The following is a 27406-nucleotide window of genomic DNA, read 5'->3' on the forward strand; positions in this document are numbered from 1 at the left end:
CTAACATTTAAGTCTCTGATCCATCTTGAATTAATTTTCGTATAAGGAGTAAGGAAAGGATCCAGTTTCAGCTTTCTACTTATGGCTAGTCAATTTTCCCAGCACCATTTATTAAATAGGGAATCCTTTCCCCATTTCTTGTTTTTCTGAGGTTTGTCAAAGATCAGATGGCTGTAGATGTGTGGTATTATTTCTGAGGACTCTGTTCTGTTCCATTGGTCTATATCTCTGTTTTGGTACCAGTACCATGCTGTTTTGGTTACTGTAGCCTTGTAGTATAGTTTGACGTCAGGTAGCATGATGCCTCCAGCTTTGTTCTTTTGACTTAGGATTGTCTTGGCAATGCGGGCTCTTTTTTGGTTCCATATGAACTTTAGAGCAGTTTTTTCCAATTCTGTGAAGAAACTCATTGGTAGCTTGATGGGGATGGCATTGAATCTATAAATTACCTTGGGCAGTATGGCCATTTTCACGATATTGATTCTTCCTATCCATGAGCATGGTATGTTCTTCCATTTGTTTGTGTCCTCTGTGATTTCACTGAGCAGTGGTTTGTAGTTCTTCTTGAAGAGGTCCTTTACATCCCTAGTGAGTTGGATTTCTAGGTATTTCATTCTGTTTGAAGCAATTGTGAATGGAAGTTCATTCATGATTTGGCTCTCTGTTTGTCTGTTACTGGTGTATAAGAATGCTTGTGATTTTTGCACACTAATTTTGTATCCTGAGACTTTGCTGAAGTTTCTTGTCAGCTTAAGGAGATTTTGGGCTGAGACAATGGGGTTTTCTAAATATACAATCATGTCATCTGCAAACAGGGACAATTTGACTTCTTCTTTTCCTAACTGAATACCCTTGATTTCTTTCTCTTGCCTGATTGCCCTAGCCAGAACTTCCAACACTATGTTGAATAGGAGTGGTGAGAGAGGGCATCCCTGTCTTGTGCCAGTTTTCAAAGGGAATTTTTCCAGTTTTTGCCCATTCAGTATGATATTGGCTGTGGGTTTGTCATAAATAGCTCTTATTATTTTGAGATACGTTCCATCAATACCGAATTTGTTGAGAGTTTTTAGCATGAAGGGCTGTTGAATTTTGTCAAAGGCCTTTTCTGCATCTATTGAGATAATCATGTGGTTTTTGTCTTTGGTTCTGTTTATATGCTGGATTACGTTTATTGATTTGTGTATGTTGAACCAGCCTTGCATCCCAGGGATGAAGCCCACTTGATCATGGTGGATAAGCTTTTTGATGTGCTGCTGGATCCGGTTTGCCAGTATTTTATTGAGGATTTTTGCATCGATGTTCATCAGGGATATTGATCTAAAATTCTCTTTTTTTGTTGTGTCTCTGCCAGGCTTTGGTATCAGGATGATGTTGGCCTCATAAAATGAGTTAGGGAGGATTCCCTGTTTTTCTATTGATTGGAATAGTTTCAGAAGGAATGGTACCAGCTCCTCCTTGTACCTCTGGTAGAATTCAGCTGTGAATCCATCTGGTCCTGGACTTTTTTTCTTTGGTAGGCTATTAATTATGGCCTCAATTTCAGAGCCTGCTATTGGTCTATTCAGGAATTCCGCTTCTTCCTGGTTTAATCTTGGGAGAGTGTAAGTGTCCAGGAAATTATCCATTTCTTCTAGATTTTCTAGTTTATTTGCATAGAGGTGTTTATAGTATTCTCTGATGGTAGTTTGTATTTCTGTGGGGTCAGTGGTGATATCCCCTTTATCATTTTTTATTGTGTCTATTTGATTCTTCTCTCTTTTCTTATTAGTCTTGCTAGCGGTCTATCAATTTTGTTGATCTTTTCAAAAAACTAACTCCTGGATTCATTGATTTTTTGGAGGGTTTTTTGTGTCTCTATCTCCTTCAGTTCTGCTCTGATCCTAGTTATTTCTTGCCTTTTGCTAGCTTTTGAATGTGTTTGTTCTTGCTTCTCTAGTTCTTTCAATTGTGATGTTAGAGTGTCAATTTTAGATCTTTCCACCTTTCTCTTGTGGGCATTTAGTGCTATAAATTTCCCTCTACACACTGCTTTAAATGTGTCCCAGAGATTCTGGTATGTTGTATCTTTGTTCTCATTGGTTTCAAAGAACATCTTTATTTCTGCCTTCATTTCATTATGTACCCAGTAGTCATTCAGGAGCAGGTTATTCAGTTTACAAGTAGTTGAGCGGTTTTGATTGAGTTTCTTAGTCCTGAGTTCTAGTTTGATTGCACTGTGGTCTGAGAGACAGTTTGTTATAATTTCTGTTCTTGTACATTTGCTGAGGAGTGCTTTACTTCCAATTATGTGGTCAATTTTGGAATAAGTGTGATGTGGTGCTGAGTAGAATGTATATTCTGTTGATTTGGGGTGGAGAGTTCTGTAGATGTCTATTAGGTCTGCTTGCTGCAGAGATGAGTTCAATTCCTGGATATCCTTGTTAATTTTCTGTCTCGTTGATCTGTCTAATGTTGACAGTGGGGTGTTGAAGTCTCCTATTATTATTGTATGGGAGTCTAAGTCTCTTTGTAAGTCTTTAAGGACTTGCTTTATGAATCTGGGTGCTCCTGTATTGGGTGCATATATATTTAGGATAGTTAGCTCTTCCTGTTGAATTGATCCCTTTACTATTATGTAATGGCCTTCTTTGTCTCTTTTGATCTTTGATGGCTTAAAGTCTGTTTTATCAGAGACTAGTATTGCAACCCCTGCTTTTTTTTGTTCTCCATTTGCTTGGTAGATCTTCCTCCATCCCTTTATTTTGAGTCTATGTATGTCTCTGCATGTGAGATGGGTCTCCTGAATACAACAAACTGATGGGTCTTGACTCTTTATCCAGTTTGCCAGTCTGTGTCTTTTAATTGGAGCACTTAGTCCATTTACATGTAAGGTTAATATTGTTATGTGTGAACTTGATCCTGCCATTATGATATTAACTGCTTGTTTTGCTCATTAGTTGATGCAGTTTCTTCCTAGCCTCGATGGTCTTTACATTTTGGCATGTTTTTGCAATGGCTGGTATCGGTTGTTCCTTTCCATGTTTAGTGCTTCCTTCAGTGTCTCTTGTAAGGCAGGCCTGGTGGTGACAAAATCTCTAAGCATTTGCTTATCTGTAAAGGATTTTATTTCTCCTTCACTTATGAAACTTAGTTTGGCTGGATATGAAATTCTGGGTTTAAAATTCTTTTCTTTAAGAATGTTGAATATTGGCCCCCACTCTCTTCTGGCTTGTAGAGTTTCTGCCGAGAGATCTGCTGTTAGTCTAATGGGCTTCCCTTTGTGGGTAACCTGACCTTTCTCTCTGGCTGCCCTTAAGATTTTTTCCTTCATTTCAACTTTGGTGAATCTGGCAATTATGTGTCTTGGAGTTGCTCTTCTCGAGGAGTATCTTTGTGGTGTTCTCTGTATTTCCTGAATTTGAATGTTGGCCTGCCCTACTAGGTTGGGGAAGTTCTCCTGGATGATATCCTGAAGAGTGTTTTCCAACTTGGTTCCATTTTCCCCCTCACTTTCAGGCACCCCAATCAGATGTAGATTTGGTCTTTTTACATAATCCCATACTTCTTGCAGGCTTTGTTCATTTCTTTTTCTTCTTTTTTCTTTAGGTTTATCTTCTCGCTTCATTTCATTCATTTGATCCTCAATCGCTGATACTCTTTCTTCCAGTTGATCGAGTCGGTTACTGAAGCTTGTGCATTTGTCACGTATTTCTTGTGTCATGGTTTTCATCTCTGTCCATTCGTTTATGGCCTTCTCTGCATTAATTATTCTAGTTATCAATTCTTCTACTCTTTTTTCAAGATTTTTAGTTTCTTTGCGCTGGGTACGTAATTCCTCCTTTAGCTCTGAGAAGTTTGATGGACTGGAGCCTTCTTCTCTCATCTCATCAAAGTCATTCTCCGTCCAGCTTTGATCCGTTGCTGGCGATGAGCTACGTTCCTTTGCAGGGGGCGATGTGCTCTTATTTTTTGAATTTCCAGCTTTTCTGCCCTGCTTTTTCCCCATCTTTGTGGTTTTATCTGCCTCTGGTCTTTGATGATGGTGACGTACTGATGAGGTTTTGGTGTGGGTGTCCTTCCTGTTTGTTAGTTTTCCTTCTAACAGTCAGGACCCTCAGCTGTAGGTCTGTTGGAGATTGCTTGAGGTCCACTCCAGACCCTGTTTGCCTGGGTATCAGCAGCAGAGGCTGCAGAAGATAGAATATTGCTGAACAGCGAGTGTACCTGTCTGATTCTTGCTTTGGAAGCTTCCTCTCAGGGGTGTACTCCACCGCGTGAGGTGTAGGGTGTCGGTCTGCCCCTAGTGGGGGACGTCTTCCAGTTAGGCTACTCAGGGGTCAGGGACCCAGTTGAGCAGGCAGTCTTTCCGTTCTCAGATCTCAACCTCCATGTTGGGAGATCCACTGCTCTCTTCAAAGCTGTCAGACAGAGTCGTTTGCATCTGCAGAGGTTTCAGCTGCTTTTTGTTGTTGTTGTTGTTGTTGTTTAGCTGTGCCCTGTCCCCAGAGGTGGAGTCTACAGAGACAGGCAGGACTCCTTGAGCTGCTGTGAGCTCCACCCAGTTCGAGCTTCCTAGCCACTTTGTTTATCTACTTAAGCCTCTGCAATGGCGGGTGCCCCTCCCCCAGCCTCGCTGCTGCCTTACTGCCAGATTGCAGACTGCTGTGCTAGCAATGAGGGAGGCTCCGTGGGCGTGGCACCCTCCCGGCCAGGTGTGGGATATAGTCTCCTGGTGTGCCCGTTTGCTAAGATCCTTGGTAGAGCGCAGTATTGGGGTGGGAGTTACCCGATTTTCCAGGTGTTGTGGGTCTCAGTTCCCCTGGCTAGGAAAAGGGTTCTATACTTCTAATATATAATGCTATACAAGCAAATGAAGAAGTGTGGGTGAATTCCTCTATAAACTGGATGTAGGGAAAGGCTTTCTAATGATAACCCAAAGTCCAGATTCAATGAAACGTTAATAAACTTGACTTTGAGGAGCTAGTATTTCTAGTATATAAAGAGTACTCAAAAATTAATGGGAAAAATAAAAAAGAGTGGAAGACATAAACAGATAATTAATAAAAACATATGAAAATGACCCTTAAACATATGAATAGATGTTAGTCTTCACTCATGGTAAGAGAAATGCAAGTTAAAACCAAAATGAGATACCATTTCTCACCTGTAGGATTGGGAGAGGCTAAACAGTTGCTGAGGGCATGGGGAAACAGGTATCTCAGATATCATATACTCTTATAGAAGAGAGGTTGGCAGCATCTAACAACACTGTGTATGTTTATTCATTTGGCTAAAAAGTTCATGCTTAAAAATTAACCCTAAAAGTACACTGTATTAATCTGTTCTCATGTGTTATTAAAGATATACCTTGGCCTGGAACAGCGGCTTACGCCTGTAATCCCACACTTTGGGATGTTGAGGAGGGCGGATCACCTGAGGTCAGGAGTTTGAGACCAACCTAGCCAACATGGTGAAATCCCGTCTCTACTAAAAATACAAAAATTAGCCGGGCATGGTGGCAGGCACCTGTAATCCCAGCTACTCGGGAGGCTGGGGCAGGATTGAACTCCTGAGTTCACTCACTTGAACTCAGGAAGTGGAGGCTGCAGTGAGCTAAGGTGGTACAAATGGGGAAAATGTAGATTAAACAATTGGTGACTCTGGGTAAAAGGTAAATGGGAATTTCTCTGTATTATTTTTGCAATATTTCTGTCAATTTGGAATTATTTCAAAAGGTATCCAAAAAGCTAAACTTTTTTCTCCTTCCTCGCCTTCTCTTTTTTCTTTCTTCCTTTCTTTCCTTTCCCTCCCTCCCTCTCTCCTTCCCTCCCGTCTTTCTTTCTTTCTTTCTCTTTCTTTTCTTTCTTTTTTCTTTCTTTCATTTCTTCCTTTCTTCCTTTCTTTTTCTTTCTTTCTTTCCCTCCCTCTCTCCCTCCCTCCCTCCCTTCTCTCTCCCTCCCTTTCTTTCCTCCTTCCTTCCTTCTTTCTTTCTTTCTTTCTTTCTTTCTTTCTTTCTTTCTTTCTTTCTTTCTTTCTTTCTTTCTTTCTTTCTTTCCCTCTCTCTTTCTCTTTCTCTTTCTCTCCTTTCTTTTCTTTTCTTTCTTTCTTTCTCTGAGCCTTGTTCTGTTACCAGGCTGTTACCCAGGCTAGTGCAGTGGTGAGATCTCAGCTCATTGCAACCTCTGCCTCAGCCTCCCTAGCAGCTGAGATTACATGAGCACGCCACTACACCTCACTGATTTTTGTATTTTTAGTAGAGATGGGGTTCCACCGTGTTGACCAGGCTGGTCTTGAACTCCTGACCTCATGTGATTCACCTGCCTCGGCCTCTCAAAGTGTTGGGATTACAGGCGTGAGCCACTGTGCCCGGCCAATAGGCTAACTTTTTAAAGCTTAGTAAGATGTGACAATATATTTAAAAATAATAAGACATTATTTGGTAAGGGGGAAAGGAAAAAAGGAAGGACACATCCTCTGGTGCAATCAAGAACTTTAATTGGAGGCAGCTCTTTCCATGGGGGCTTTTTCAGGAGCTGGGGTGACTCTTGCTTGGTGGCCCAAGGATGGTTCAGACGTCTTCTCCTCCTTCAGGGGAGTTTCCAAATTCATCTTCATGACTCCTGTCCACCGCCCTCTTCCTCGTGGAGGCGCCCCAGCAGCTGTGCAGCTGCCGGCTAGAATGCTCATGGCCTCCCAATGAGGCACGGCTGGAATGGCCAGCGCTCCTGGCAGTAGCGGTTTAAGTTTCTCTTGTAAAAATTTCTTTGGGAAGCATATGCATTCAGATCTGAAAGAAGAAAGGAAAACATTATGCTGGGTGAAGGCCTTTGAATAGGGCTTGGATGAACTGTTCTTGTTGTTTGTATCCATTGCTGATCATTCCTCAGATTCTTGAATCCCAAGGGACCCAAGGCAGCCCCTAGCTTAGGACTTCGAAGACTTTTGTGATAGGAGGAGTTTCTTGCAGTGTGTTTTGCGTTGTGCTACGTTGGTGGCTTCAGTGATGGTAGGCTGTCTTGCAAAGCGCAGTGGCATAGAAAGTAGGAGACTTGGGCCCCTCGTGGCTCTGACACGTCATTCCCTAGCGCACTCGTGGGAAGTCCCTTTCCCTCTGTGAACCTCACCCCTGTAGGGGGTGGGAAGGGCAGAAGGAAGGAGAGGGTGAGGTGGTGGGGTTCCTACCTTCTCAGGCTTGATTCAAGCAGAGCTGTTCCTCTTTGGTCTTTTATAAAAATTGGACTCTGTGAAATGTTGTTTTCAAGGGGGTTTCAAAATGACTGGGTTGGATAATCCTTAGTTCTCAGCAGGACTCCTGGGTTGGTTGTGAGTTATGTGAGACCACCTGGGCATAGAATTGTTGGCCAGCAATGTGGCTGCATTTCTTCTTCCTGGGCTGTGCCCCTGTCCCGGGATTGGGCATCTGTTCTTCCATGACCCAGAGGCATTTCACCCCCAGTTGAACTACATTCAATCCACAAGTGTTTTCTGGCATTGTTTACTTGCCATGCACCTGGCTGGATCTGGGGGCATAACAGGGAACAAAACTGATGTGGGCCCTGCCCTCCTGGCACTTACTGTCTAGTGGCCAAAGTAGATATCAACTAAGCATATGAAAAATACACGTATAAGATGATGCTGCCAGGTGCAGTGGTTACACCTGTAATCCCAGCACTTTGGGAGGCCAAGGTAGGTGGATCACTTGAGGTCAGGGGTTCGAGACCAGCCTGGCCAACATGGTGAAACCCTTTCTCTACTAAAAATACAAAAATTAGCCAGGCATGTTGGTGGGCACCTGTAATCTCAGCTACTCAGGAAGCCGAGACAGCAGAATCACTTGAACCTGGGGGGCGGAAGTTGCAGTGAGCTGAGATTAGAGATTGCACCACTGTACTCAAGCCTAGACAACAGAGGGAGACTCCATCTAAAAAAAAAAAAAAAAAAAAAAAAAAAAAAAAAAAAAGATGATGCCACCAAGCTTTGAAAGGAAAGCGTGGATGTGTGCCCTTTCCCCCCAGACCTGCTCCTCCTCATCCTCTTCCTAGCTTGGAAGATAGTGGAGTCAGGTCTTAGACTCTAGGGTCTCCCCAGTGTGCTCTGGAATATGACTGGGGCTGCTTGTTGGGAGCGATTCCATCTCCGCATCTCGCTTAGCTGAAATATCAGTGGAGTCAGGACCAGGCTCCCTGTCTAGGGGTTTCTGATCAGTGTTAGGACCCCAATTTGGGACTCACCTTCAAACTCACTGCTGCTGGAGGAAGTGCTCTTTTTTGGCTGGATCAGGGGTGTTCTCGAAGGCAAATGGGAGGCTGCGTTAATGCGCTTGGGATTTTGTCTGTCAAGCTCATCCTTCTGAAGCTGCAAATCTGGCAATGAGAATTCCACAGGGTCACGTGGGGAGGCTTAGGTGAGATCACGGAAGTGAAGGTGTTTTGCAGGCTCTGAAGCAGTGCACACAGGCAAGTGGGGGTTACTATGGGGTGGGGGTGTACCTGAAACTACCACCTCCTGTCCTCTGAGGGCTTCCCCTCACAAGTAGGTGCTGAATTCAAAGTGTGTATTTTAAAATAATACATTATATTTGTACATATTTATGGGCTACATATGAAATTTTGTTATGTGCATAGAATGTATAATGATCAGTTCAGGGCAAAGTATGTATTCCTTTTAAGACATTAACTTTTTTCCATTTATAAATGTAATGCATATGCTTTATAGAAAAGTTAGGAAATAATACATAGTATAAAAGAGGAAAGAGTGACCCCAAACACCTCTTCCCCAAGTTATTATCCCAGTTCCGGTCTCTTCCTATGCATATTTTACATAGTCCATCATATCCTATGTATTATGGATGAATTTTACTTATTTATTATTTATTTTTTGAGACAAGGATCTGCTCTGTTGCCCAGACTGGAGTACAGTGGTGTGATCATAGCTTACTGTAACCTCAAACTCCTAGGCTCAAGCAATCCTCCTGCCTCAGCCTCCCAAGTAGCTAGGACTACAGGCATGTGTCACTGCGCTCAGCTAATTTTTAAATTTTTTTTTGTAGAGAGCGGGAGTCTCACTATGTTGCCAGGCTGGTCTCGAACTCCTGGCCTCAAGTAATCTTTTAGCCTCAGCCTCACAAAGTGCTAGGATCACAGATGTGAGCCACCTCAGCCAGCCCTGCATTTGAATTTATTTATATACATTAATAGCATAAATTTTTTTTCATGTCAATAATTTTAAAAAATGGTTGTACAATATTCTAGTTTTTGAATAATGTAAGATTTATTTAACCAAAGTTCTAATGTTGGATTTTTTATTATTTATTTATTTATTTTTTGAGGGACTCTCACTCTGGTACCTAGGCTGGAGTGCAGTGGTGCAATCATGACTTACTGCAACCTCGACCTCCTGAGTTCAAGCGATCCTCCCACCTCAGCCTCCTGAGTAGCTGAAATGACAGGTGTGTGCCACCATACCTGGCTAATTTTTTTTTGAGATGGAGTTTCGCTCTTGTTGCCCAGGCTGGAGTGCAATGGCGTGATCTCGGCTCACTGCAACCTCCACCTCCTGGGTTCAAGCAATTCTCCTGCCTCAGCCTCCTGAGTAACTGGGATTATAGACATGTGCCACCATGCCCAGCTAACTTTGTATTTTTAGTAGAGATGGCATTTCTCCATGTTGGCCAGGCTGGTCTCAAACTCCCAGCCTCAGGTGATCCACCTACCTTGGCCTCCCAGAGTGCTGGGATTACAGACGTGAGCTATCGTGCCCAGTCTGGCTAATTTTTTATTATTTGTAGAGGTGGGATCTTCCCATGTTGCCCAGGATGGTCTTGAACTCCTGGGCTCAAGTGATCCTCCTACCTCCCAAAGTGCTGGGATTATAGGTGTGAGCCACTGTGCCCAGCCCAAATTTTTCTACCATAAATACTGTTGCTATGAACATGTTGTATATGAGACTTTGTCTTTATATACTTCTAGGTTTCTAGAAGAACAACAACGAATTTTGTCGACAGTCTGAACTATGTTCTGTGATAGACAGCTCTGTCATTTATTAGCTGCATACCTTAACTATTTGCTTAACCCCCGCCTGCCTCTTCATTCATATCTGCAAAATGGTATGTTCAATTTGAATACTAATGTCCACTTCTTTGAGTTATGGTGGGGATTAAATAATATCATTTTACTGTTAAAATGAGAAATATACGCTCTGAAACAGTAAGGGATTTATCTGATCACAGCTGGGTCCCCAGTGCCTAGACAGTGTTTTGCATATTATAGGTTCTCAGTAATTATCATCATCCTTCCCTTGGGAAAAGGCATTCATATTTTTAAGGTTCTTGATTTTTATTGTGACTCTACTTCCAGGGAAAGTATTTTAAAGACTCTCACATGTGGATTTCTGTCAAAACAAATCATTGTGCTTTCCTGTCTCTCAATGGGGGTCTGCCAGGTTCCTGGCCATCTGTGCTCACCCCCTCCCACTTGTGTGAGTCCTAAATTTGGCTGATTTTGACAACAATGCTTCCTTTTTTTTTTTTCTGTCTGAAATAGTTGGTTTTGATCCCTGATCTTCTCTGCTTGATCTCTTTTCCTGGATCTTCAAGAAGATTTTGATTACAAACTGAAGACCAGGGTGCCTTCTCTGTCTCTCTGTCTTCCCTTGGCATGGTAGCCTAGGAAGCCTCATGTTCCAGAGGCCCTGGCTAAAGATTAAAAGGGGGATGGCTGGTTTGTACTAGACTTTGTGTAAGCAAGAAATAAATTTTTATTTTGTAAACCATTGAGATTTCAAGACTTATTTGTTTTAGCAGCAGAACATACTCTATCCTGATCAATACCTACATATTGTTTCTGTATGTTGAGTGCCTACTCTGTGCCAGACCCTGAGCTAGATGTTTATTTATATTGCCTCATTTTACCCTCCCAATGATCCTGTAAAATCATAATGTATTGTGAATAGCCCTATTTTACAGGTAAGGACAGTGAGGCTCAGGGAGGTCAAGAGACTTGCCCAACTTCTGTGGCAGAACTGAGATTTGAACTAGCATGTATTGCCCCCCAAACAGGGATCTTAACCCACTATTTTTATAGTCTTTAATCCAGTGTTTCTCAGACTATAATGTATATTCAAATTTACCTGGAGATCCTGTTAAAGTGCCAGTTCTGATTCAGTAGGTCTGGAGCAGGGTCTGAAAATGCATTTGTAACAAGCCCCCAAGTGATGCCAGTATTGCTGGTCTGTAGACTATACTTTAAGTACAAGAGTTTAAGCTCTCTTTTTTATTGTTTTGAGTACTTAGCTATCCAACACCCACCTCATTTTAAATTGGAATTATCACTCAAAAGATGAAGGCAGTTTGGGGGTATCCCAGCAGGCAGAAAGTGAGCAAACTGAGGTATAGAGGGGCCATGCAGAGTGTCCTTATCTGATACCTACTTTGGGTCGATGGCTTGTGCTCTTGGGTTTGACTGGGAACCTTGGAGTCATCGATGGCATAGGGCTCCTGACAGTCCCTGCAGCATAAACAGAAGATCTTCGAGATCAGGTTTTGGTGGGCTGCTGTTGGAGGCAAAGGAATGAGGGGCATGGGTTCTGGAATCTGAATTCCAGATGCCTATTGGAAATTGACTGTGGTGGCGGGGGGGTATCATTGGGTCAGCCTCTCCCAGGGTATTAACATAATACTCCTCCCCTCTCCCAAATCTTCTGTAGCTTCCCATGGCCAGCAGATCCAGTCCCTTCCGCCTAGGCCATTTTTTTTTTTTTCCTATTCTGTACAAATTTTCTTACCCATGGAAAGGAGTTGAAATCTCTACTCTGCCAGCTTTGTCTGCAGGGGTGCCTTGTTGAATCAGCCAATCTTGAGTTTGAGCCCAATTCACTGGGCTGGGCTGTTTCCTAAGTAAACATAAGACTGTGGCTGAAAAATGTTAGTCCTTCACCTGTGTTCACACTCCAGATAGGATCTGATGACAGCAAAATCCCACCTCATGCAGACATGCACGTGAACATGCTCAGGTTTCAGATAGCTCTGTGTCCTACCCCATTAACAGGTGCATGTTCTTGGGTGGATTCTTTACCCTTTTTGAACTTCACTTTTATCATGTGAAAAATGAGAATAGCAGTGCCTACTTTGCAGGAGTAAAGAATCATATATATGAAAAGTAGCTCCTGTGGTGCTAGGTATACGATAAGTACTCAATCAATGGTCATTCCATTTTCCTCCCTTCTCTTCATGTGGCTTCCTGGCTTCAAATGATCCCAGCTGGTCCAGGTCCTATGGAAAGGAAGCATATGGACTCGTAGCTTTAAATTCTGGTTTTGCCACTAATTTGCTGGACGGCTTTGGGTAGGTCCATGCTTCTTTCTGTGTCTCAGGCTCCTCATCAGTAATAAGAAGTTAGGCTAGATGATCTCTTCAAGGATCTTTCTAGTTTTGAAGGTCCAGGATTATAAGGCCTTGCTTTAGTCCCAGATTCCTTTATTTGTGTATCAAGTTTTTCAGATCTCTGGATACATTCTGTTCTCACTCCCCTTCTTGTGGCAAAACCCCCCTTGAAAAGGAAATTCTGATCATGGTATTGGTCAGGCGTCCCTCACAATACCTCATTCACTTTGCTTTGTGAGTTTGCCTTCATTATAGGCACTTGAGTCTCATTTTCTCTACTGCCATACCCTGGCCGGAGCCACCATCATGTCTTGCCTGAATTACTGCAATAGCCTCCTAACTGGTCTCCTTATTTCTCTTACCCTGGACTTCCTCCATAATTAATACAAAAGGTGGGGTAGTTCTGTTAAAATGTATCATGTCATCTTCAGCTCAAAACTTCCAAGGACAGGAAAAAATGGGAATAGTAGATGGAGAGATATAATATGGAAGGAAGAAATGGAAACTCAAATAGAATCAAATAGAAATTCTAGTTCTATAAAAACCAGTATCTGAAGAAAATATGTATTGGGTAGGGTTAACCACAGATTGGACAAAGCAAAAGCAATGATCAGTAAACCTGCAAAAAGGTCAATAGAAATTATCCAAACTGAAGCAGAGAAAGCAAAAAAGATTTAAAAAGGATGAAGGGTACACCAGTGACCTTGCGGGATGCTACCAAGCTGTGTAACATACACGCGTTGCTGGACTCTCAGAAGGACCAAGGGCAGAAAAAATGTTTGAAGCAAGAGTGGCTGAAAATTTACCAAATTTGATAGAAAGCATCAACATAAGTACTCAGTGAGCACCAAACATGAAAAACAAAAAGAAAATCACACCTAGGCACATTTTAGTCAAATGGCCAAAAAGTAAACTAAAGAGCAGGCTCTTAAAACAACTGGAATAAATAAAGATGAAAAAAAGAACCTGTAAACCTTTCACTTCCTATTCCATGAAAACATCATTCAATAATTACGGCAAAATGAAGACATTATAAGATAAACAAAAATAGAGAGAATTTGTCTTTAGAAGACCCAGCGTGCAAAAAAATGCTGAAAGATCAAAGGAAAATGATACCAGATAGAAATTCACATTTACAGAAAGGGATGAATAGGATAAGAAATAGCAAATATGTGGGGGTAAATGCAAACTTTTTTTTTTTTTTTTTTTTTTTTTTTTTTTTTGAGACAGAGTTTTACTCTGTCACCCAGGCTGGAGTACAGTGGCGTGATCACAGCTCACGGCAGCCTCAAACTCCTGGGCTCAAGTGATCCTCCTGCTTCAGCCTCCCCAGTAGCTGGGACTACAGGAGTGCACCACCACACCTGGCTAATTTTTGTAGTTTTTATAGAGACAGGGTTTCCCTATGTGGCCCAGGCTGGTCTTGAACTCCTGGGCTCAAGTGATCCTCCTACGTTGGCCTCGAAAGGTGCTGGGATTGCAGGAGTGAGTCAAAAAGATTTTTTTCTCTTAGTCTTTCTTTTCTCCAAAATTGTTCTGTGGTTTCGCATATTCCTCAGAAGAAAAACCAAAGTTCTCACTTGGGTCTTAAGATATTCTGTAATGTAATCATCCTTCTTCCCTCCTGTCCACTCACAACCCTCATCACCAACTCTGTCTTCAGTTCCTTCAATTCCCCAATTCCATTTGCCCCCTTGCTGAGTTTTAAAACACAGCAAGCCCTCAACTCAACAATTTGTGCTTGTTTTGCTCTCTGCCTGGAATTCAGTTCTCTTAGATTACAACATTCTGTCATTACCTTCAAGTGTTTGCTTCAATGTCACCTTTTCTAGTGAGACTTTCTTGGTTGTATTTAACATTATACCCCCTTGTCCAGCACCCCAACACTTCCTAACTCTTCCTTTCTTCCTTGCTTTCTTTGCAGACGTTTTCTTTCTTTCCCTCCCTCCCTCCCTCCCTCCCTCCCTCCCTCCCTCCCTTCCTTCCTTCCTTCCTTCCTTCCTTCCTTCCTTCCTTCCTTCCTTCCTTCCTTCCTTCCTTCCTTCCTTCCTCCCTTCTGTCTCTCTCTCAATCTCTCTCTCTCTTTCTTGACAGGGTCTAGCTGTATGCTCAGGCTGGAGTGCAGTGGCACAATCATGGTTCACTGCAGCCTTGAACTTCTAGGCTCCTCCTGCCTCAGCCTCCTGAGTAGCCGGGACTACAGGTGCATGCCACCATGCCCAGCAAATTCTTAATTTTTTTTTTTTTAAGAGAAGGGGTCTCACTCTATTGCCCAGGCTGGTCTTGAAATCAAGTGATCCTCCCATGTTGGCCTCCCAAAGTGTTGGGATTACAGGTGTGAGTCACCGTGCCCAGCTTCATTTCCTAACACTTTACATTATTTGCTAAATTACTGTGCTTAAGGTCTGCTTCTCCCCACTAAATTAGAAGTCACATGAGGTCATGGATTTTAGCTCTTTGGTTTGCTGTTCTATTCTCAGTGTCTAGAGCAGTACCTAGCGCAGGGTGGGAAGTCAATAATTGTTTGTAGAATAAAAATTGAGGGTGTTTGTAGAATAAACTAGCATGTATTTTTGTCTTGAGTAAAAGCATTTGCAGGTCCTGGGGGCAGTAGAGAGGTGGGGGGTAGTTTTTGTGCCAGGAATATCACAAGCTGTAGGACACAGCTTACCTCATTCACTTGCTAAGCTGACTCTGATGGTTTCATGAGTCAATTTTAGTTCTGCTCTCTGTTTACTGGTTGGGACTATTTTTCTTCCCCATCTGCTGCAAAGCATATCTATCTTCTTCCCATGTTTCCTATTTTATGGTATGGTCCTATTATTCACTCTGTCTCTAGAGTCAGAAGCCTGCCAGCCTCCTGCTGTCTGCTCACGTTCATCAGTCTTTGAACTTTACTTTCCAAATATCTCTTCAGTCTGTCTGTCCAGTCAATCCTTTGCCATTTCCTTCACCATAGTGTAAGCCATCATCACTTCTCACCTGGACCACTGCTTAAACTTTCTCATTGGCTTGTTTGCCTCCACCTAAAGCTAGAGTTGTCTGGTAGACATGTAAATCCTATCTCTCTTCTGCCCCAACAACCCTCTGCCCCACCAAGGGGGTCCCCAAGTCTGCAGATCCAACTTCTTTTGTGATCACCACTGTTATTCTCTTCAGCCTCATTTTCTCTGGGTTGCACTCACCACGCTACAGCCATAAGAGATGCTGTATAGGCAGCTCACCCAATCACCTTTTACTAAATGGATCCTGTTCACATCCTGTTCCCTCTGCCTGGGATGTTCTCACCTCAATCCTTCAGTCATTAAACTCCAGGATTCAGCTCAGGGGCTATAGGAAGGCATAGGATGAGTTAGGAGTCCCTCTCTTGTGCTCCCACAGCACTCCCCTGCTGGCCCACCGTGTTTTCCTGTATCACAGCCTGTTATTGTACAGTGACTGCCTAGCTCATGGTAAATGCTCAGTAAATACTTGCTGAAACATCGTCTTGTAACTGCCTATTGTTGACAGTCTGGATACTAGTTCATGAGCTTTTTCCTTTTTCTTTTTTTTTTCTTGTTTTTTATTTTTTGAGACAGGGTCTCACTCTGACACCTGTGCTGGACTGTAGTGGCACCATCAGGGCTCATTCCAGCCTCAGCCTCCCAGGCTCAAGCGATTTCCCTGCCTCAGCCTCCTGGGTAGCTTGGAATACAGGCTCGCACTACCATGCCCGGTTATAGTCTGTTTTTTTGTTTTGTTTTGGTAGAGGTGGGATTTTGCCATATTGCCCAGGCTCGTCTCGAATTCCTGGGCTCAAGCAATCTCCCTGCCTCAGCCTCCAAAAGCGCTGGGTTATAGGCTTGAGCCACTGAGCCCAGCCAAGTTTTTTTTTTTTTTTTCTTCTTCATTTATTTAACATGTATTTACTGAAAACCTGCCATGTGCCAGGTACTGTTACGTGCTGGAGAGATAGCAGTGAACAAGACACAAGATAGACAAATGTCCATGGAAGCAGGGACAGTATTTTATTCACTTTTGTATCCTCAGCATTCAGCCCAGGGATGGGCAAAGAATAGGTATTTTATACATATTTGTTGAATAAACACATGAACCTTCTCTGACTGTTGGAAAAAAACTATGCCCAACAGATCTCCTTTCTCCCTTCCACTAACTGATTTTTAACTTTCTGCACATAAGCTGTTCCCTGTGGTTAGATACAACGCAGGCTAGACACATACAGATATCCCCATTGTGTGGATTTTTTGGTCAAAGTGGGGGCACTCACTAGGTCCATTTAGCCCCAATCTCCAATAGTCTTTTGGATCTGCTGCCAGGTGAGGTTTCTTTTTCTTCCCCTAGACTTAGTGTCATGTCATGGGATTTTATTTTTTAAACGTGATTTGAGCTCTGATGTATTTTACTGAGCTCTCTTTAGTGGATTTATTTCATTTTTCTATAATTTATAAAGAAATAGAAATTTATATAGGCAGTTGGATCTTTTGTTTTGGAGATGCACCATTTAGCAAACATCCTTGCCATTAATCTGCTTCTTATTCTGCTACTTGCTTTAGTTTCCATTGTCTTCATCCACTTACAAAAATGCTTGCCTCATGGAGTTTGGCTTTGTTCCAGACTGCCTTGTGTACGTTGAATGTAGAAGGAAGCGCTTCATAAGAAAGGAATGGAAGCATAGCTCTGACAAGCCCCCACCATGAATCAGCCCTGGGTGGTTGGAGTTTTGTTGGAGTGGTAATTAATTTGTCTAGGAGCAATTGCTAAAACTTGGACTTGGGTCCCTCTAAACCTTTGTCAGCATGTGTTCTGTCTTCGTAAATCATAAAAGAAGGTCACTTTTTTTTTTTTTAGCTTATATTCGGGAGTCAGTAATTTTCAGGTTGTTGATCATATGGCCTCTTTTAGGCTCTGCTTGGCCAAGAAATTCAAGACACTGTGCACAAGTAGAAACTGTTTATCAATTGTAGTGTGCTCTTTCCTGCTTGTCATGGTCTCATCTGCATTAAGGTTGTTGCCTCTTCCTGGAAAAACTCCATATATATACTCCCACTATAGGTACTCTCATGTATTTGTCTTAATAAATGGCAAAAATTCACTAGATGACTTAGGATTACTAGATGACTTAGGATTAAAGTTTTGATGTCAAAAATCAGATTTAAGAGGAGCTCTAGAGAAGAGAGAAGACAAAAATGTCAAACATATAATAGAAGGCTTCTTTGTCTGGAATGCTCTGGCCTCAGAAAGAAAAAAAAAAAAAAAAGAAAGACCTTACTCTCACTCAAACCTCTGACACCTACTTTCTTTGCTTCTCTCTTTCTCTCTCCACCCAACTTGAGCTTTACTACCCACTTATACTCCTCTTATTCCTTCCCCTGGTTGCCCAGATAAATTTTTCAGGGAGCATTTTTCTGGAAAAGAACAATCACATTGCACAATACCCACCTAAAACTTCTGCACTGAAGGTAGATCCAGAAAGGCTGAATTTAAACCAAGTAAGAGTTGAGTTGGGTAAAAATAGAATCTTCCCAAATTTCAGAACAAAAGAAAGTTTGTTTTCTGTATCCTGTGGGATTCAGGATTCTGTTCATTACTAATTGTCTTGGACTATCATATTTGTACCAATTAGTTCATTTCGTTGTTGACCTTCAAGCCAGGCACAGTGGCTCACACCTGTAATCCCAGCACTCTGGGAGGCTGAGACAGGAAGATTGCTTGAGTTTTGGAGTTTGAGACCAGCCTGGACAACATACCTTGTCTCTACTAAAAATCAAAATTTAGCTGGGCATGGTGGTGTGCACCTGCAATTCCAGGTACTCAGAGGCTGAGGAGAGAGGATTGCTTGAACCTGAGAAATCAAGGCTTCAGTGAGCTATAATCATGCCACTGCATTCCAGCCCAGGCAACAGGAGAGCCTGACTCCAAAAAAAAAAAAAAAAAAAAAAAAAAAAAAAAAAAAAAAAATTGTTGACCTTCAACAATGGGGAAAATGTTTAAGAGTAGCAGGATGAGAAAGGTCAGAAGATTCAAATAACCCATCTAAGCATAATATTTTTAAAAATGGACTTGAGAGGGTAAGAAAAATAGGAACTATTTCCACATGAAACTATTTCAAAAGATTTTCTCTTAAGGGTAGATAGGGCAAAGATTCATTAATAACAAACAAAATGATGAATCAATAGGTGACTTAATAGACTTCAGGACACTTTCAAAGGACATTCTGGGGCAAAGAGTATAAGTAAAAGGAGCCCTTTCTTCTCTGTGTAAACGCTCATATCTAAAATAGGGGATTTAGAAAAAAATCAATTGGAATGGGAAATTCTATTAGTGTAGATATCTTCATCATTTTCCAAGAGTCCTAAAATGTTAACTGGAAATCAAAATAATCTTACGGCCTACTAGATAAAACAACTGGCCACTGAAATAAAGACAGGACCCAAATTTCCTCTGTTCCTTAAGAATTTGGAGTCTGTGGAGAACACTTGCACTTACTGTATGTAGAAAGGCCATTAGAAGAACTAATGTTCCATGTCAGAAGGCCAGCTGTCCATATCTGTCTGCTGAGTCTTTCTGAGGAGACTTTTGCACTTAACACTTTCCTATCTTGCCTCTAAACTCCCAAGGGGCATTGTCTATAAATATAGATGAACTATACTGCTATAAATATAAGCTATACTGCTTGCTTGTTGATATGGTTTGTTTCTTATGTGGAGATCAGACTTTTCTATTCCAACTATGATTAAGACTAATTGTTCTGCATGATGAATATTTAGACCATTCCAGTGCATGATTCTTCAGCACCCACAGTGGACTATGCCTTCTTACACAGCATCTGAAGGGATGAAACCCTTCTTGGGGGTTTAGCTACTAGCAGGTGAAACAGACTTCTGAGGATTCTGAGTTGAACAATTTAAAGTGCTTTTTTTTCTCCCTTCACCTTGACTGACATAGAAAATCATATAGTCCCCATCCTAGGGTACACCTGACCAATTTAAAATCCTTAGCTCAAGTAATTATGGATCACAGAAACCTTCGGGTTTTATTTTAGCTGATTAGGGGAGTCTGCACCATTGCTAACACTCCCTGTTGTGCCTGGATTAATATCACAGGTGAGGTTAATCTATAGCTAAGCCCAAAGAAAAAGCAGTCTGGCTATCAAAGATAGATGGTCATGCCAGGGAAATCATGGGGCATGATTCCAGAGAGGCTTTCAGATCCTTTTGAAAATACTCTTAATTATCATTGTCCTTTTTCTTTTTTTTTTTTTGAGATGGAGTTTCACTCTTGTTGCCCAGGCTGGAGTGCAATGGTGTGATCTCGGGTCACTGCAACCTCTGCCTCCTGGGTTCAAGCGATTCTCCTGCCTCAGCCTCCCGAGTAGCTGGGTTATAGGCATGCACCACCACACCCAGCTAATTTTGTATTTTTAGGAGAGACGGGGTTTCTCCACGTTGGGTCAGGCTGGTCTCGAACTCCCAACCTCAGGTGAACTGCCAGCTTTGGCCTCCCAAAGTGCTGGGATTACAGGCGTGAGCCATTGCGCCTGGCCTTCATTATCATTGTCTTGCATCATTCAGGTTCTGTTGTCTAGAGAGCTGAATGCTTTTATGTAGCCTCTGGTTTGACAAATGGTGCAACAAATGATTCAAAGACAAAAATGAGAAGAAATGAGGCAGACTGATACTCAAAATGAAAACCAGATCTCTGTACATGGAAAAATGGAACTGTGTTTTCAAGAAAAGCCAATGACAGTGGTGAAGATCTGGACAATCTTGGAGGGTCTTTCCTGCAGCTTTGGTTGAGGGAGGACCAGAAGGCAGAGAATGAGAATAAAAAGAGAAGCTCCCACATTCCTAGATGACGATGGATTGCCCTGTAACCTCGGTAACAACGAATCCCCAGAACCTGTGTGACACCCATTTAATCTATTAATGAAACTCCCTTGGTAACCATTCTAACAGACACATGCCGGTAGGTACACTTCATAGCTAAAGGTCTACCACTCCCAAGCACTGCTGTCTCTGAAACACCACCAGTACATGAACTCAACACCTCCCAAAGCCCCTTATGCATCAGCCATGAGCTTTGTGCAGGGACTTTGCCATACAAGCGCTGTTCTCCCTTGTTTAACCAGAAATAAATTCAGTTTTTGTTTCATGTAGTGAATGGAGGCATCTTCCACCAAAGCAGCTTACGGATATACAAGAAAATGTAGTTATTCAAATTCTCTTGTTCTCTTTTTAATACAAATGATAGCTTACTATACACCATGTTTTGCACCTTGATTTTTTTCAATTAAAAATAAACCGTAGAGATCATCCATATTATCAGTCAGCAGGGATTTGAAGTGTAGGTTTGTCAGCACCCTGTACTGATGCTCTCTCCACATGTTTACCAGACAATTTTGCAAGAAAGAGGGTAGTAGAACCACTTTCTCCTCTGAGTGTTGACAGCAGAGAGCTTTGAGCTTTTGAACCCTCTTCAGAAATGAAAAGGCTCTTAGGGACAGCAGTGTATCAGCTACAAGCACATTCTCTAGGGTTTAATTCTTGGAGATCTACTGTTAGCTAGGTAATTTAGAAGAATTTATGACCTTTTGAATCTGTTTTCTGACCTGTAAAATGGGGATGATAATAACAGTATCTACAATAGAAGGTAGTTCTGAGGATTAAATAATGATGGAAAGTGCTTAGCACAGCTTCTGGTGTGTTGTAAAGGCTTAATAAATATAAATGAAGGTTCTGATGCTGATGAATATGTAGGGAAGATGCCTAGGGGGTGTGTGACACTTCTTGCACTACCAGTGACCCCCTCTAGGGGGAAGCAGGAACCAAAGAAGAGGGCCTTTGGGTTGTCCCCCAGTGGGCTAGGAACTTCAGGTCTCTAGTGACCCCATTGCACTTTGATCAGAAGAAAGATCAATGAGGTCAAACAGGAAAGCTTCTGGCGTTGCGGGCGGGGATGAGGGAGGTCATTCAGCACAGGTGGAGACTGGGACCCAGAGAGAGAGAGAAACAGTGAGGTTAAAGCAAATGAGGGATGGGGATTGCTTCTTGGAGCAAAATTAATAGGTGTCCAGGAGTGGTGGGGACATTGTCCCTTTTGGTACAGAAAAACTATCACCTCCCGCCTTTTGGTCTAAACTATGAGCCCCACTCACCTGCAGCTGGCAGAGTGGAAAGAAGGCTGTCTGTGATGTCACAGAGCTGGGGAACTGGGGAATGTTGGGGCTGGGGGGTTTGGACTGAACCACAACAGCATGGAGGAGGGAGGAGTTCTGCTGACCACGATGCCATGCTGTCCATCCACCAGGCTGTTCACTGGGGCACAAGTCCTGGGGCCTCGGGAAGCACCTAGAGGATGGCCAGAAGGGGGCAGTACAGCACTGGACACTGTAGACCTGGGTGCCATTCTGTCTTTGTCCACCCACTGGGTAGTAACCTTAGACAAAGGGACTTCACACTCTGCAATATGGGAATAATAATATATTTTTTTCTTTTTTGAGCTAGAATCTCAGTTTGTCACCCAGGCTGGAGTGCAGTGGCCTAATCTTGGCTCACTGCAGCCTCTGCCTCCTGGGTTCAAGCGATTCTCATGCCTCAGCCTCCCAAATAGCTGGGACTAGAGGCATGCGCCATCATGTCCAGCTATTTTTGTATTTTTAGTAGAAAAAAGGGTCTCACCATGTTGGCCAGGCTGATCTCAAACTCCTGGCTTCAAGTGATCCCCCCTACCTTGACCTCCCAAAATACTGGGACTATAGGTGTGGCCTTCACCTGGCCAGGAATAATAATAATTATATGTCCTGTATGCGTTTTTAAGTATTAAATGAAATCAGGTAAACATTTAACATAGTGCCTAGATGTAGTAAGCACTTTAAGAAAGGGTAGTTACTGGCTGGGCGCGGTGGCTCAAGCCTGTAATCCCAGCACTTTGGGAGGCTAGGGCGGGCGGATCACGAGGTCAGGAGATCGAGACTATCCTGGCTAATATGGTGAAACCCCGTCTCTACTAAAAATACAAAAAATTAGCCAGGCGTAGTGGCAGGCGCCTGTAGTCCCAGCTACTCAGGAGGCTGAGGCAGGAGAATGGTGTGAACCCGGGAGGCGGAGCTTGCAGTGAGCTGAGATGCCACTGCCACTCCAGCCTGGGCGACAGAGAGAGGCTCTGACAGAGAGGTGCTGTGTCTCAAAAAATAAAATAAAGAAAGGGGTAGTTATTAAAAACATATGCAAACATAAAGTGACATTTTTTTCCCCCAATTTATCTTTCAGAAAAGAGGGAATCACTTTGTATTGGAGTCCTGACAAAATCTCTCACCTTAGGAGGCATTCTTTCCATTCCTTTATTTAGGACAAGCAAGTACTATACACATTTGAGGAAGCCACATTGGATTAACATGTTCTCAATCAGGGCTATCATTTGATGCATCTGGAGGTCACTGGCTACAATGGAAACAGAAGAAAGCAAAGGAATTCAGCACAGCTGTGGGGTCATTCAGGTGATTGGGGAGGGTGATGTGACCCCACAGCTGTGCTGAATTCCTTTAATAAATATTTGATGGTGAGTTAAACCGCCTTTGAAAGCTCACAGGTAAAGTCACACTTTTTTTTTTTTTTATTATTATACTTTAAGTTCTAGGGTACATGTGCACAACGTGCAGGTTTGTTACATATGTATACATGTGCCATGTTGGTGTGCTGCACCTGTTAACTCATTATTTACATTAGGTGTATCTCCTAACACTATCCCTCCCCGCTTCCCCCACCCCACGACAGGCCCCGGTGTGTGACGTTCCCCACCCTGTGTCCAAGTGTTCTCATTGTTCAATTCCCACCTATGAGTGAGAACATGCAGTGTTTGGTTTTCTGTCCTTGTGACAGTTTGCTCAGAATGATTAAAGCCACACTCTTAAATGGTAATTGAAGGTTCTCCATTTTGGCTGCAAGTGAGATTCACTTGAAGTGTTTTTAAAACAAAGAACACCTGGAACCTAACCCCAGCTAAATTATAATTTTGTTAGGGTGTGGAATCTGGGCAGCAGTATGTTTACAAAGATTTCCAGGTGATTCTTGTGTATAATCAAGAACTACTGAATTCCATTGCGGGGATCATTATATACAGGTAAGCAGCGGTTCTCAGATCAGGCTGATATTAGAATCATGGGAGGAACTTTAGAAAATGCCACTCCTAGCACCCACTCCAGGTCAGTAAAATCACTGTTTGGGGGCAAGGGCCCCGGTGTCGATAGATTTTACAGCTCCCCTGTTGATTTTAATTCACAGCATTAAGAACTACTGATTTATAGAGGTTTTTTTTTTTAATCATAAATTTCATTGATGTGATACAAATGGATCCTTTTTAGCTTGGGATGAGTTTTTCAGGAACAGCATTATTTATATAGAAATTCAAAAGCATTATTTAAAAAATAACTTAGAAATGAAGATAATATATTCTGGAAACCTGTGTTAGATGAGGTTAAAGATGTGTATGAAGTATTTGAATGAAATTGTTTCAGAAGGTGAAAGATTGAGGATAGTGATATAGTTTGGCTGTGTCCCTACCCAAATCTCATCTGGATTTGTAATCCAAATTGTAATCCCCACGTGTCAGGGGAGGGACCTGGTGGGAGGTCGCTGAATCATGGGGGCAGTTTCCCCCATGCTGTTCTCCTGATAGCAAGTGAGTTCTCATGAGATCTGATGGTTTTACACCTGACAGTTGCTCCTGCTCTCTTCTTTCACCTGTGCCATGTAAGATGTGCCTGCTTCCCCTTCTGCCATGATTGTAAGTTTCCTGAGGCCTCCCTAGTCATGCAGAACTGTGAGTCAATTAAACCTCTTTTCTTTGTAACTTACCTGGGCTTGGGTATTTCTTTATAGTAGTGTAAAAAATAGACTAATATGGATAGCAACACAGGTATTTCCAAATTAATGTATTTTATATAATATGCTCTGGCAAACACATATCAGGTACTGAATACTTACAAGTTGATGCGTGATTATTTCACCCATAGTACTAAATGTGTATATATTCAAATTGGAGAAAATACTTAAAATCTTTGCATAAAGAAACTGCCTTCTGTTTGGGGTGGTTTACCATTCAAGCATGGATGGTGTGATTACTTTTTTCTCCTTGGGTCTGGGAGGGGAGATGGGCCAACAGGCTTCTGTATTAATTTCTGGTTCAGGTAGGGAATAATGAAATCTTGACCTGATGCACTGGGCTAAGACAAGTGGGTGGATTTTTACTCTGGTGGTTTCCCAGTGCATAAGTTCTGGGGTCCGAGTACCTGGGTGGGATGCTTGCCTTCCTAACCTAATGCATGACCTTGGCCATAGCCATTAACCCCTCTAATTCTCAGTTCCTTAACTTTAAAATAGAAATAATAATAGAGTTGGTGTGAGGAGTAAATTAGACTAGCCATGGAAAGCTGTAAATGTAGTGCCTGCTAGAGATGCAGCACTCAATAAATTTTGCTTATTATTATCTGGTGTTGAGAGTGAAGCATTAGCTTTCGTACCTGTGGATGTGAAATTAGGGAATTCAATTTAGGTTTTTCAAGAGCTTTATTTTATTTTTAATTTATTTTTATTTTTATTTTTAATAAAGTCTCAGTCTGTCACCCCAGCTGGAGTGCAGTGACATGAACTCGGCTCACTGCAGTCTCGGCCTCTTGGGGTCAAGCCATCCTCCCACCTCAGCCTCCCAACTAGCTGGAACCACAGGCACACACCACCACACCAGGCTAATTTTTAAATTTTGTAGAGAAGGGGTTTTGCCATGTTGCCTAGGCTAGTCTCAAACTCCTGTGCTCAAGCAACCTTCCCACTTCTGCCTCCCAAAGTGGTGGGATTACAGGCTGAGTCACTGTGTCTGGCCCAAAACTTTATTTTGAAATAATTACAAATTCACAGAAAGTTATAGAGGTAACTTTGTAACTTTCTCTCTGCAGAGAGAAACAAAGAGGTAACTTTGTTACTTTCTCTCTGCAGACAGTTCCTATGACCCCATCCCCCAGCCTCCTCAAATGTTAACATCTTGCCATAGTATATTACAAAATCAAAATCAGGAAATTAACATTGGCGCAATCTGCAGAGCTTATTCAAAGTTCAGTCTTTATTCAAGTACTCATTTGTGTATGTGTGTGTGTGTGTATAGCTGCATGAAATTTTATTACGTGTGTAGCTTGGTGTAACTACCACCACAATCGAGATACTTAACTGTGTGTGCCATCACCACAAGGTTCCTTTCTGCTTCCTCTTTATGGCCACACCCACCCCCTCTCCCTAACATCTCTAACCCCTGGAAACCACTAACCTGTTCTACATTCTATAATTATGTCATTTCATGAATATTACATAAATGGACACATGCAGTATGTATGTATCTTTTTGAGGTTGGCTTTTCTCAGCACAACTTCCTTGTTCCTTATATACATGAGGAACATGTATCAATAGTTAGCTCCTTTTTATTGCTGAGTAGTAATCCATAGTAATGCATGTACCAAAGATTTTTTGGCCATTTGCCCTTTGAAAGATATTTGGATGGTTTGCAGTTTTTGGCTATTACAAATAAAGCTACTGAGAACATTTGTGTACTAGTTTCTGGTGAAAATGTTTTCATTTCTGTATGATAAATGCCCAATTTACTATACAATTGCTGAATTGTATGGTCAATCCATTTTTAGTTTTAAAAGAAACTGCCATATTATTTTCCAGAGTGACTGTACCATTTTACATTTCCATGAACAATATATGAGTAATCACACTGAATCCTCTCCAGGGTTTTTTTCCACTATTTTTTACTTTTGTCATTCTTATATCTTTAGTCCAGGAGGTTGAGGCTGCATTGAACCATGATTGTACCACTGCACTCCAACCTGGACAACAGAGCGAGACCCTGTCTCAAAAAAAAAAAAAAAAGAAAAAGAAAAAGAAAAAGAAAAATTAACTGTGTGGATATATCATACTTTGTTTATTGATTCATCTGTCGACAAATATTTAGGTCATTTTTCACATTTTGGCTCTATGAATAATGCTGCTGTGAATATTTGTGTGCAAGTTTTTGGGTGGACGGATATTTTTATTTCTCTTGACTATATACCTAGAAGTGAAATTGCTAAGTCATATGATAATTCTATGTTTAACATTTTGAGGAATTGTCAAACTTTTTCCAAAGGTGCTGCACCATTCTGCAATGCGCCAGCAATGTGTGAAGGTTCCAGTCTTTTCACATCCTTGATGTCCCTTTTTATTGTCTTTTTAATTTCAGCCCAGTGCGTTTTAAGTGCTATCTCATTGTGGTTTTGATTTGTATTTTCTTAATGACTAATGATGTTGAGCATCGTTTTATGTATGTATTGGCCATTTTCATATCCTGTTTAGAGAAATGTTTATTCAAATCCTTTGCCCTTTAAGAAATTGAGTTGTCTTTCTAGTGTGGAGTCTTAAGAGCTTTAAAAATATATTCTGTATACTAGACCTTTATCAGATCTATGGATTGCAAATATGTCTTGCATTCTGTGCATTGTCTTTTCATTTTCTTAATAGTTATAGTGTCCTTTGAAACAAAACATGTTAAATTTTGATGTTAGATTTATCTTTTTTTTTTCTTTTGATGCTTGCGCTTTTGGTGTTACATCTAACAAACCAGTTGTCTAACCCAGGGTCATAAAGATTTATTTACTCCTGTCTTCTTTTTTTTTTGAGATGGAGTCTCACTTTGTTGCCCAGGCTGGAGTGCGGTGGCATGATCTTGGCTCACTGCAACCTCCACCTTCTGGGTTCAAGCAATTCTCTCACCTTAGCCTCCCAAATGGCTGGGATTACAGGTGCACACCATCACACCTGGCCAATTTTGTGTATTTTTAGTAGAGACGGGGTTTCACCATGTTGGTCAGACTGGTCTTGAACTCCCGACCTCAGGTTATCTACCTGCCTTGGCCTCCCAAAATGCTGGGATTACAGGCATGAGCCACCACACCTGGCCTAATTTACTCTTATGTCTTCTTCTAAGAGTTGTATAGCTTTAGCTCTTACATGTAGGTGTATC

The 27406-nt window shown here is 41.9% G+C and overlaps 1 protein-coding gene across 3 annotated transcripts; it reads right to left on the minus strand.

The window, feature by feature from the left end:
• Window positions 1-6452: 6452 nt before the first annotated feature.
• On the minus strand, window positions 6453-21675 carry TEX48 (testis expressed 48). Of its 3 annotated transcripts, none has more exons than XM_011750389.2 (5): window positions 21513-21675; window positions 11761-11868; window positions 11407-11529; window positions 8211-8342; window positions 6453-6766 (listed from the first exon to the last, which is right to left on the minus strand). In XM_011750389.2, the coding sequence occupies exons 2-5, from the start codon at window positions 11762-11764 to the stop codon at window positions 6663-6665; spliced, it is 363 nt and encodes a 120-aa protein (XP_011748691.1). In that variant the 5' UTR covers window positions 11765-11868; window positions 21513-21675; the 3' UTR covers window positions 6453-6662. The 3 variants fall into 3 exon arrangements, with proteins under 3 accessions (XP_011748691.1, XP_070934337.1, XP_070934338.1); XM_071078236.1 differs by lacking the exon at window positions 21513-21675 and adding an exon at window positions 15647-15690 and having other exon boundaries at window positions 11407-11483; XM_071078237.1 differs by lacking the exons at window positions 6453-6766; window positions 21513-21675 and adding exons at window positions 7362-7499; window positions 15647-15690 and having other exon boundaries at window positions 11407-11483.
• Between the last annotated feature and the right edge of the window lie 5731 nt (window positions 21676-27406).

Source organism: Macaca nemestrina, chromosome 14 (genome assembly GCF_043159975.1).
Source record: "Macaca nemestrina isolate mMacNem1 chromosome 14, mMacNem.hap1, whole genome shotgun sequence".
NCBI lineage: Eukaryota > Metazoa > Chordata > Mammalia > Primates > Cercopithecidae > Macaca > Macaca nemestrina.

Coding starts and splice junctions, on each gene's coding strand:
- TEX48 (XM_071078236.1), bottom strand. Junction 11,484..11,760: donor ATTTCAACTCCTTTCCATGG/GTAAGAAAATTT, acceptor TTTATGCTGCAG/GGACTGTCAGGAGCCCTATG. Junction 6,767..8,210: donor CAGCAGCAGTGAGTTTGAAG/GTGAGTCCCAAA, acceptor TTCTTCTTTCAG/ATCTGAATGCATATGCTTCC.